This window comes from Xiphophorus hellerii, chromosome 2 (genome assembly GCF_003331165.1).
Source record: "Xiphophorus hellerii strain 12219 chromosome 2, Xiphophorus_hellerii-4.1, whole genome shotgun sequence".
Classification (NCBI taxonomy): Eukaryota; Metazoa; Chordata; class Actinopteri; order Cyprinodontiformes; family Poeciliidae; genus Xiphophorus; species Xiphophorus hellerii.
The window spans coordinates 30,340,768-30,353,322 of NC_045673.1; the positions used below are offsets into that span (position 1 = coordinate 30,340,768).

The 12,555-nt window shown below is 37.1% G+C and overlaps 1 protein-coding gene across 2 annotated transcripts in view; it reads left to right on the forward strand.

Annotated features, from left to right (window-relative positions):
• Positions 1-5,336, forward strand: part of LOC116710403 (anoctamin-1-like) — a 45,876-nt gene extending 40,540 nt beyond the window's left edge. For both annotated transcript variants that reach the window (XM_032549428.1, XM_032549436.1), the window contains 3 exons: positions 1,913-2,097; positions 3,646-3,751; positions 4,701-5,336. In XM_032549428.1, the coding sequence (XP_032405319.1) occupies positions 1,913-2,097; positions 3,646-3,751; positions 4,701-4,958 (549 nt within the window). In that variant the 3' untranslated portion in view covers positions 4,959-5,336. The remainder of the gene's footprint in view (positions 1-1,912; positions 2,098-3,645; positions 3,752-4,700) is intronic.
• The last annotated feature ends 7,219 nt before the right edge of the window (positions 5,337-12,555 follow it).

Below are 12,555 nucleotides of genomic sequence, written 5' to 3' on the forward strand. Positions count from 1 at the left end.
AGAGCAAGCAGCTGTGGACTGTCATGGCACGTGGGACGGGGGGGGTTGCTCTCCCCAGTATCTTCGACAGACATCTCAGTGACTGGGAATGTGCTGAAGCCGCTGTCCCAGTTCGGGTGTCACAGACCTGAGTGCTCCAATGATCACTGGCAAAAACTGAGACCACAACGTCTCCCTTTGCTGTCGGAGTCTCTGGTATTTCTTGAACTTCTCATGTTTGCCTTTTAATGTTGTGTTCATGTTTAATTACTATGTCACTTACAACTGTCCCCTTGTCTACTTTGTCCACCTTTTACTTTACTTCAACAATTATATTTGTCAATCTTAGTCAAGTGATTCTCAGCCAGCCAGCATTTAGACCATTTTAATTGTGAAATTTCTAGTGTATATATGATACAGATGTTGCACGCTATCCTATTGAATAGTTATGGCATTAAGGTTAAGCATTTTACACCAGCTGTTATGGAATGGACTGTTCCATCAACTGGCAAGCAGAATTGCGCAACATTCAGCTTAGTTTGTGTTTATTTGTGGCGCATGGTGACCATGCTGCCATGATTAGCATCTCTGTACTGTTTATTACTTTAGACTTCTCAAATCACTGGTTTATATGCAGCCATTAAAACAATCAGGAAAGTTAAATATTCAGTTCTTCATTACAGTTTTTCTCAGTCGCTTTGGTGCACTTCTCAGAACACAACTGAAATTCTCAAAACTACTTATTCAATCTTCAAATCAAATTGTCACTTGTGCACAACAAAAAGTTTCCTGCTCCTTTCAACAACTTGCAAATGCGTTTGTACATCATCTAAGTTACTATGTACCATTCTCTGCCTTTTCCTACACTTTCAGTTTTTCCGTCATGTTGATCAAAATGTATTGTATCGATCTCTGTTTAATATTCTTGACCTCAACAACAAGTTGTCATAATATGATAATCATATATCTGGATATTTCTTTTAGACTTTTTTTCTAAATCTGTCCTGAACTGGTAAATTGCTCCCAGGTGAAAGCTGCTTACCGGAGCTTACCTTCACAGTAGGTGAAGGTAAATGTGTGAAGCATTAGATCAACCAAGAATCATCCAGTTTTCTGAAACAGAAAAAAGGTGCATCTCATAAGCCATCAACTGGCAAGTATATAGTACATGAAGCTGAAGAACAACTAATGTTACATTTCTGGCGATGGAAGGAAAGGATTTGGATGGGGTCAACAGCCAGAAAGAAGAAGAGGAAGAGAAGTGAGGCTGTGGCGGCACATTTAGAACGCAAAACAGAAAGAAACAGAAGAGGCTGAGGCCAGTTTCTGTCACTCCATCAGCATCCTGTTGTGTGTCACAAGCTATAGACTGATGATGCTGGAGTGACTCAGGGGGGACTCATATAGTGATATGATTTGCAGAATGAAATACATTGTATTGGGTAACTTCAAGTCTAGTCTCCAGTGTGTTTATATGGCTTTCAAGTAACATTTATAAACTACTCTCAGTTGGTGATGGCTGATGGAGGTTTTCTTCTTTACTGTTGCTACATTTTGCTCTAAAGTCAACACCACAAACCAAGTGATTGCCGTCGCTACAGCCTTGTCCAGGAGGAGTGAATGCTGCAAGTCAATGACTCGATGCTCTGCTGGGTTTTGTTTGAAGTGTTTTCAATTACTTGTGTTTCAATTAATAAGCTCAATTTGATTAATTGATAACTGGGTTCAATTGGAATCTATGTATGTTGAATAGAAATTATTTTCTGTAAAATGTCTCAAGGCATTTGCTGTGAATTGGCATGATATAAATAAAACTGAATTGAATCGAATGGAAGTTTATATGACAGCCCATGGGTAACTGAAGTTGCATAGGCCACTGTTACATTAAATTCCCCTGGTGTGACTAAATTTTTATCTTCCACCTCTCTGCTAGGCATTTGTCATCTCCTTCACATCAGACTTCATCCCTCGGATGGTCTACCAGTATATGTACAGCCCTGATGGCTCCTTGCATGGATTTGTCAACCATACGCTGTCCTACTTTAATGTCAGTCACTTTGAGCATGGCAAAGAAACTATGGATCCAATGCCTTATGGCTATCCCATTGAAGTTTGCAGGTGAGCATCAGTCTTGTTTTGTCTCTTCACTGTTTACATCCACCGATTCCCTTCACTATTTTTTCTTCTGAAATTGAGTAACTATTTCTCAGGATGTGTCTACTGGCTAGTTCGGGAATAACTAACCAGTCATGTGATGTCACACTTTTGTAAACTTTGTAACTGACAGTCAGCTTGGCAGGCAGTTGCTACGACAACAATAAACAAGCCACAAACTTAGAACTAGCTCCCACCTCGTTCCCATCTAACTTATGAACAATATAAGTACATTACAACTATTACTCGATTACAATTTTTGAGTACTCTACCCACCTTTGTGGTACTGTAGTAATTACTGCTGAACTAGCAAAATTAGCGTAGCTAATGTGGCTTTTATCTGCAAACTAAGATTAACATGTAGCCTATGTGGATGTTACCACATGTACTCACTGTGCCAGTCGTTAGAACCTTGTTATTCATGTGAAGAGTTTGGATGTTCTTTGCAATGCTGTTGAAACACTGATTGTATGAGTCTATTGATTTCAGGCTGCTTAGCTCCTCCATGATGTACACACTCCATCTATATCGTAGTATGAGATCAGAGGCAGCTTGTCGATATTGTACAAGTTTTCCCTCTCTGTCTTACACAGGTTGATCCTGACAGCAGCCATTCTGTTTGTTTCTTTCTCTTGCACATTGGCCAAGATCATCCACATACAGTATTTTGCTTTCATTGGTCTTGAAGAAATGGGTCCATTATGCATTGAGCATGCACTTGCCTACTAAAATGGTGTGGATCACTTCCAGTTTGACTTATGGGAACAATGTATACATTAACCAATACTTCAATTACACTGCAGCATGAATCAGATGGATGCTTTTAATTGTTTCCAAGGTTAAATAAGTTGTTTTAACCAGCCAGTGTGCATTACTATTCTCCTTTAGTGCAGTGGAGTAAAAGGCCATGAACTTGGTGTGGATGTTGCTGCACAGAAAGTTCATCAACACATCAAGAAATTAACAACCTCCATTAATGGGAGGCAGATCATTGTTATTGAAAAAAATTAGAGGTTATTTTAGTTGCTCAGTGTTCTTTTTTCACATCAGAAATGTTGTGATTTTACCAAAATTGGTCAATTTTGAATTCTTATTTAAACAGATGAAACTAAATATGCGAGATGGGAAAATGTGTGTCATTTAGCTGCATAATCATTCTGCACAATATTATTTTCCCAATAATTTTGCACATAGATATTTTCATAGAAACAGAAAACCTCACTTTTAGTTTCTTAAAGGTTCATGTATGGGGTTTACTGACATTTTGGATCAAACAAGAGAACTGTAGTTGGTGATTAATAAAAACAATAATTGTGTGAAGACTTGACTCCACCAATCAGATCAAGGCAGACTTCAGTCCAGCCTTGATCTGAGTTTTCCCAACAGTGGCTTTTTCATCACTGCTCTTCCATAAAGCTTTGACAGGTGAATGAATTGGGGTTACAGATGTTGTCTTTTTTAAACAGTAGGTTGCATTGATTATACCGGACTGTTACTATTTGTGTCTCACAGGTATAAGGATTACAGAGAGCCTCCCTGGTCTCTAACACCATATGAGATCTCTAAAGAATTCTGGGCGGTGCTGGCTGTACGACTTGCCTTTGTCATTGTTTTTCAGGTAACAAGAGAAAGCAGGATTTTTTTCTTTTCTATATTTATCAGAACAATGCTCATGATATCTCATTTATTTTAAAAATTTATTTGCAAACACCTAAGAAAATAGATCATAACATATAAAATCTAAAACAAAATAATGTCAGCAGTAGAAATATTGGATGGATATAAAATGTGCACATAAACTGACAGATTCCACACTGTTATTGTTTATGTCCCAACATCCAAAGCCTCCTACTGAAAGGCAAACTTTCTTTTTTCTGTGACTTTACAGTGCTGTGAAAAATGTACACGTCTTCTATTTTTGCTTTTTTTGGCACATTAAATGTTTCAGATCACAAATTCTAACATCTGAACATGATTTTAAAAAAGCTGTTTTTAGGTCCTGTTTTTATCTACTTCACCCAGCTCATTGCTTCTATAGGACCTGCAGCACTTAATGAATTCTACTTTTGACTTCTACTTTTGTGTAGATGATTAAACAAAACCATCTAATAAACATTGAATGTTTATTCATCAGCATTCAATGTTGATGAATATTTTTTTTCCACAATCTGACTGTAGATGGTTAAACAAAAGTAGGCCTAAATATGTTGTAATTCTTCTATTAACTAAAATATTTGTCTCAGCTGTACTACTTGATTTAGTACTGCTCGCTTAAAATAAATGAAGTTTTCTTATTCACTAACCTTAAGCTTACTTTACTTTTTTTTTTTTTAGGCAATTAGTTTGTATAATCTTTTAAAGTAAGGTGAATTAATTAGATTTTACAGTGTAGTTTAGTTTTAGTGGAAAGTTACATTTTCTGGTTATGGCCAGTTTGGTTTGGCTGACTATTTTACACAGAATGCAAAAAAAAAAAAGAAACGATTTTCTATTTACACAGGTTATCTTTGTCTGTTCTTATATTTTGCTTGATTATTTAATTAATTACTTTCATTATTCTTTGCCAGAATGTTGTGATGCTGATGAATGACATTGTTGACTGGCTAATCCCGGACATCCCCAAAGATATCAGCCAACAGATCCACAAGGAGAAAATTCTGCTGGTTGAACTCTTCATGAGACAAGAACAAGGAATGATCAATATACTTGAGAGAGGGGGGTCATCAAGCATCAAGGAAACCTACAGAAGAAGCAACAACAACAACAACAGCACAACGGCCCCTCTGTTCTCAAAAGAGCAACCCAATGGCACCAAACAATTCTGAGTGTAGCAAGGATGTCTTCATTAATCAGTCTTAGCAAGTCAAAGCTTACAGAGAGTATATTTTTTCATTAATCACTCAGGTCATCCTGAAGTCACTGTTTCTGTTGACGTCTAAAACATTCCAACATCTTTAAGAGCGGCTGGTCTATCAGGTGTGAGAAAAGCAAGTTGTTCTCCATGTGCTGCATTTAAGAAAGTTTTATGATAGAAAATGTCAGTCCATAACTGTTTCCTCAGCTTTTCTTCGCTCATTATATTTTTATTCAACTGTGCATGCATAATAACATAAAGAACATTTGCATATAAATCTATTAATGCTCATGAAGATATCCCAATTTGTATAAAATTTACAAATAATAAAATAACATGTTTAATCTTGTGTGTTGAAAAGGATTTGCCTTTGTAGTTGGTACTACAACTTTTGACAGTGTAATTGTTTTAATTTTATAGATCTATTAGCCACTTTATTACTTCAAATACTTTCAAATAGCAGTGACTCAAATGGCAGCAACCCAATGCATTTACTAATCTAGACAGGTGAAGATGATATGAGCTCAGCTCAGCACAAAAACAAGTAAACAGCGGCTGACTGTTGCATGGCTGATGCCAGACATTCTGGTCTGAGTTTTCAGAAACTATACTGATTTATTGACATTTTCACTCAGCCATATCTCACTCAATTTGTTAAGATGAAGCATTGATTTATTCTGCCTTGTTCCAGTCATCTTACTGCAATTCACAGCACCATGTCTTCTGCCAGGATTCAAGGGTCAAAACTTCAATTCATTCATTTAATTCATTCATGCTTTATTTTTTGTTTAAGTTTCTTCAGGTTCAATTTACAGATGACCGTGCCAGAAAATGAACTAAATTTGAAATGTGCCATAATCTAAAGTTGTTGTTTTTTTTTTTAAATAAAACAATTGCCCATGTTGCTTAGTTATTAATTTGATTTTTTTTAAAAACACTGAATTTTGAGGGAACGCTCAAAACTGAATAATATTTATTGTGTTTTGTAGTCAGGATTCGTCTAAAAAGTGTGCAAAATTTTAAGCTGTTTGGTCAAACAGAGGTGAGATCCCAACTGGTAGTCTTAGTAAAAAACTTTGTAAAGTGTGCCAATGTCAGATCAGGATGACAGACAGATACATTTTATTTGACCTTAGCCACCATTGATTTTGATATTTTACATGGTTTTTGAAAACCTGTCCACATTGTTTGGTGAATAGCATTAGTGAAGATTACTGGTGAGTGTGAATACAATAAAAATACATGGAATACTAAGGACATGATAAAAGCTGTAGAGGAAAAGGATAAACCAAGAAAGGACAAAACTAATCTAAGAAATCTAAATAGAAATGTACAAGGATCAAAATGCATGAATATGCAATAACTAAATACAAATGAATAATTTATATGGCAAGACATTTTCAGTAATACAGGGGACTGAACAGAATATAGTAAGATCTGAACTGAAGTAAAAACACAGCAGATCATAATATGAAAAAAAATCCAAAGGAAATTAATATTCAGCAAGGGGACCACAACAATTAACTATAAAAGTCAAGGAAACAACTTACATGGCAGAAGCTATGAAGCATGAATTACCCACAGAGAATCCAAAAATTTTAATCAAGTAAAAATAGCACTTAAAAAGTATCCAAGAAATTACTCAAGTAAGAAAAAAGTATTTTACCAAATAGTGGCCATTTGGTAAAATGTCCATGTTAATGGTACAGGATGTTAAGAAAAGTGGCTCCAAAACACTTTCAATTTGACTCATGTGAATTTGATTTAGAACTGACTTTGTTCTTAATCATTTCTATATACCAAAACTACTAAGTCGTAGGTTGATAGATATATGTAAAAATATCGCTCTTGTTTTTGTCCCATATTTGTATGATATCAAGGAGAATCCAGCCATCTTTTCACTTCTAGCAGTGGTCATCATTCCTAGAAACAGTTTAGGTTTCTACTTGTAGAGAAATCCATGTCCTATTCGGAAGTGAAGATGGTATGTTGATGAATAAATTTTTTCCACAATCTGACTTTAAGTGCCACAAACTTTGCGAGTGGAGATAGTAGTAGTTGTAGCATTGTGTCATGTTTTCAGAGAAGCTTTTATATGCTGGCTACTTCATAAATAAGTTTCTCTCTCCTGTCAGGATCTTCAATTACTTTGGAGCCACCAGGGTCTACATTCACACAGTCTTCTCGGTTTCACTTCAGTCACACAGAAGTAGAAAGAAAATCAGTTTTACGATGCATTTTGATTGATTAGATTGAGATTTTCACTAGCAGAGCAGACAGCTCTCTTTCTGTGAGTGAGGTACCGATGTGAAACTAGCCATGACCTCACCCACCGTTCAGAAAAATGTTTCTATACAACGTATTGATTTCTCTACAATGATCAGCAGTTTGGAGCCAATTGCTGACTCTCACATTTGCTGATTCACTGAAGGGGAGGCATTGCCTGCACTGGCTGCTGCTCACACACACAGACACACAGCTGGGGAGAGGAGCTCAAGCATCCTTTGTTCATTTTGGTGAGCGCATATAATACACTTGTATTCACTCAAAAAGTACATCGTACCATAAATACTTTCTTTTTCTGGGTGTAGTTGATGTAAGCTGTAGAATAGTTAGTGGTTACTCAGGTTTGTGAAGACAACTCATTTAATGTGACCTACCAGCTAGATTTGTCAGAGTGGCCTTCTTTGTTACAACATAATGTAGCATATTTGTAAAGATAATATACTGCAATATACATCAATGGTTGGTGAATAAAGAGATCAAATGGGCTAATTTCTCAGAAGATAAGATGCGACTCATGAAGGAGCAGCGAGAGACTGGATGTTTGCAGTTGCGAGTGCCTTGTATTTATAGTGAGGAAAATTATATACATATTTACAATACAGTGAAAAGAAACATCCAAATGGCCATATAAAAATGTGGAACAGAGAAAAAACAAAAAATTTATCAATCCCACAGTTCCATAATTAATGAATCCACACCCTTCAGTTCACCCATCCCAAGCTGGGGTTGGTTAGAGGTCCCAAGCAAGTTAATTATAAAGTGCTTGGTGCAGGTCATGGGCTGACAAAAGTCAGGTCAGAGTGGGGACAAAATTGTTCGTTAGCTGCAAGGAGCCTCCTACTAGCCTGGCAGGAAAATCAGAAGTCTTCACACACCAAAAGTGCAATCTTTCTTGGGCTCTAGGCCTGGACCTTCAGCTTGCCATCAAACCTGGCCTGAATAATAAAACAGGACCATTTTTCCAAATAAATAAATATAGTCCAATCATTCCAGTGTGCACACAAATTCAATAAATGGCACTCTTTGCACTATAGATAATTCCAACAATCATTTCCAATCAATATGCATATTCAATAAATATAAAGTTAAATATAAATTACATCCATGAGAGATCCAATAAATATGCACCATATAAATTAGTTAACATGTAATGTGAAAAAAAAAAAAATCTAAACAAGTGCTCAATAATTATTTAAGGCACCTTATTGTTCACATATGGGTTGTTCAAAGCTAGTATGAGCGTCTGGATTTACATAGTAATCTAGCAGCTACACAAACAAACACTCAGTGACATCAGCTAACTGCTAAATTACACACAGAAACACTCACCAGAGCTGCAGTTTATATCTCACACAAACGGGTTTTTTCTTCTCATCTCGGTTCATGGTAGTAGGCTCCTATAATTCAGCACATTTAACTGACCTGCAGCTCTGCTCCTCCCAACGGGTCCTAATCTTTCATATTTCCCCCCTCCAGTTAATATACCTAACAGATACGCTTAGGTAGCACATGTGACCCTAATACTCAACAGCAATTGGCTGTTCAGTAGTCTCTTGAGAGTTAGTGATGTTATATTAGAACTATCGAGAGATTTGATAGAGAGATAGAGGCGTTAGAGAGAGGAAGAACCGGAGAAGCTGAGGGGATGGAAACTAGAATTTACACCTGGGTCACAATAAGGATATGTAGTGCAGACGATATTTTGTGATGAAATTACAGAATGATGTACTCAAGAAAAATACACGAAGCTCATAATATAAAAAGAGCAAAAAAGGGGCAAAGTAAATTTCAAATTCGACTCAAAGTTCAGCTAAACGCTGATTGTGAGTCGTATTTTATCTTTTAGTCAATCTATAATAATTTTGCTGTTTTATTAATCATAAAATTTTTTGAAAATGCACTTAAAATTCATCTTTGTTTTGAGTTGATTGTTTTTTAATTGTTAAAAATTGACATTAAAAACCTATGCCTATTGATTTGCTCGAGGTAAAAATACATAATGTACAATCTGTGTCTGTAATAAATCTCACACTGCTCTTGAGCACCTAACGTCTGTGCACACCACTATGTCTGATGTAATAGTAGCATCGTTGGTGGACAGTTACATCTCTCCTTTGTGTGATGGTGTTTTAATAGGTGAAGCAATTTACTAGAAACTCAAGCTTTACGCTCCAAACTTGTGCTTCTGTTAACATAAATAAATTGTTCAAGAAAGAATTTAAGGTTGAAAGCTGGTCACTGTGTGCATGACAGAGAGTCAGAGTGAGAGTGAGCACAGCTATTAAGTACAGTGTTGCTAAATTAAGGACTGTCCAAAGCAAGTCAAATTCAAAGCATCAATAGAAAATATAGAAAAGATAAATCGAAGGCAAATGCACTCCCCCTCCCCAAGTAATTACTGTCCGTTTAGATGATTACCTATAATTACCTGCAAACTGCCAGCGTCAAATATGTGGTTGTGAGACCTAAAGAGGAGATGCGTAAGAAATAAAGGAAGAAATAGAGGAAGTTAGAACTGAAGAAATAGTTGGAAGGGGAAAGGTGCAGCAGAGGCGACAGAAGCAGTTAGAAAAACAAGAGGTTAAAGAGGGGAAGATATGGAGGAGGAGTAAAGATCTATAATGAGTTAGGGAAGGGGAGCTCTAGTGTAGTACTGACAAGTGTTTTTGTCAGCCGGGGTCAAGTGGTTGCTGTCTTTGCTTTCAGCAACTATAAATGAGTGAAAAGCACAGCATTAATCCCCCGTCATTTACAGAAATGCAGCAGACCTCTGACAGCAACTGCAATTGCAGGGCCAATGATCTGCTGTCCATGACAGTGATGATTCTTTTTCTACAAGTCATGTGACAGTCAGGTGATCCTGTTTAGAAATGCTGTAAAATCCTTTTCCAGCTGCTCCTGTTTCAGTAACCACTCATAAAGACTGATGTCAATGATGCCTGTAGGGTGTCTAAATTGCTACTTGTATTTAGGGTCCAGTGGTCTAATGGAGGTTCAATCCTGTTACACCGCTACAGCAGATCCCACCAACTTTTACAACAACTCAAGAGAATATTGTATATTATGAATTACTACAACATTTATTTTTGGAATTAATAAAATATGTTTGAAATAAAATTAATTGTTAAAATCCAGATTATTGCCATCATTTTCATCCCAAAGTTTTACAACATATTTAGACATACAGATATTTAACATCAATTTTAAGAATACAAGTTTTCCAAAGTCCAAAATTGTTGGTCTAAGAGGAGAGACTTTAGGTGAGAGACGGAAGCTCAATCATTTAAGAATGAAATCTGCTTCCATGGTAGCAGCTTTCCTCAACAGGTATTTCTGTCGGCTGCATAATTTCATGTCGGTGCACTTTGCACCACATACAAGCTCAGAAAATTGTGGCGCAGAGGTGGGAGTGAAGCAGAGCAAACTGCTGCTGCTTAAATGATAAGATAGAAGGAAGTCAGAGTTTGAGCAGCAGGTTCTGATGGCGCTGAGGGAAATAACAAACCGGTTCTCACATGAACACAACCAATGCTGTGAGCATCGCAGTGACGCTCAGAGTGGCAAGTTCACAGATTTCAGATATGGAGCGATTTTTTTGAACAACAAAAAAAAAACAGAAAGAAAGTAAGAAAATTTTGAAAAAATAGAGACTTATCTGTTAAATAACAATATTTGAGTGAGGTTTAATTTGTATTAATGCTTGAATATGTTTGTATATGATTATTAAGAAATAAGAGCAGGGGTGAATCCAGGGAGTTTTTAAAGAGAGCTAAAAGGGGGCCAGTGATAATCTTACTGAATACTGAATACTGAATAATGTTTAAATTACAGTATAAAATATGCCAACAGTATAGGTCACCACAATGACAAAAATGTCCTGCGTGAGACACCATATCCACAAGGTTTGGCAGACAGAGCTAAAAAGTTTTATGTTTGTCTGTGAATGACTGTTCACTGACACACATCAATCAATCAATCAATCAATCAATCAATCAATCAATCAATCAATCAATCAATCAATCAATCAATCAATCAATCAATCAAATTTTATTTGTATAGCACATTTCAGCAACAAGGCATTTCAAAGTGCATTGCATCATATCAAACACAGAAACACAATGCAACATAGAATCAAAAATCAGAACATGACATTAAGTCAGGTTCCATCAATAAATTTGTAATTGATTACGTTTTAAATACAATCCTAGACAGGTGGTTTTTCAGTCGAGTTTGCATCCATAAAAGGTTTACACTCATACTGTGTTATATGGAACAAAATAACAGTTCCATATAACAGTTTTTATATGGAACATGTGAAGGAGTTGCTTTTAGTATCTATAACTTAGTGCAAATCAAGTCTAATGACAGTTGTAAAAAAAAAAAAAAACACTGTCAGGCTAATCTCGAAATTGTTGTGTGGCTCTTTACTGTGATGATGAGTTTTGTATGGCCCTTAATGCTGAACTGGTTCACCATCCTTGCTTTAAAGCATGGGTCTCAAACTCAATTCACCCGGGGGCCGCTGGAGTAGAGTCTGGGTGAGGCTGGGCCGCATTCACACACACGGTCTCCTCAGCCGAAACTTTCTGATTGCCTATTACCATATTTGGCCGTAGTCAGGCCCTGTAACAGCCGTAATTGTGTAGTGTCTCTTTAAGATACTCTAGTATTGCTAATGATGTCAGAAGTATGCGCCACGATTTCTCTGTAGAGAGCGTGGGAGAAACGTGCTGGACGGACATGTTAGCTCCCTAACTTTTTAGTAATGTTACGGGTTGTTTGGACGCTGCTCAATTTTCATGTCTGATAATATAGCAGCAGTTCAACCGGGCTTGTAAGGTTGGTGAAGAGCGTATTTATTAAAGGACAACACTGTGGAATTCCCAGTACCAGTGTGGTTGTGAGTTTTTGACCGTCCTGACGAATCTGCCGCCTCCTCTCCTCCCTTAAACACAACCCAAGCGTTACAGCGCCTAACCTTAATTATGTTACACTGATCAGCAACTTCCGGGTCTAGACTGGATGCTGAAGCAAGTGAAGCGGGAGCGGCCGCGGAAATTGCGCATGTACCGCATGCAAATAATGACAAATAGAAAATGCAAATAGGGATGTGCTGTGGTGGCGCAGGGGTTAAGCACAACCCACACAAGGAGGCCTTAGTCCTCGTCGCAGCTGTCGCAGGTTCGATTTCCGGCCTGGCGACCTTTGCCGCATGTCTTCCCCCTTCTCTCATTACTCATTACCCACTTTCCTGTCAATTCACTATCAAATAAAGGCCACTA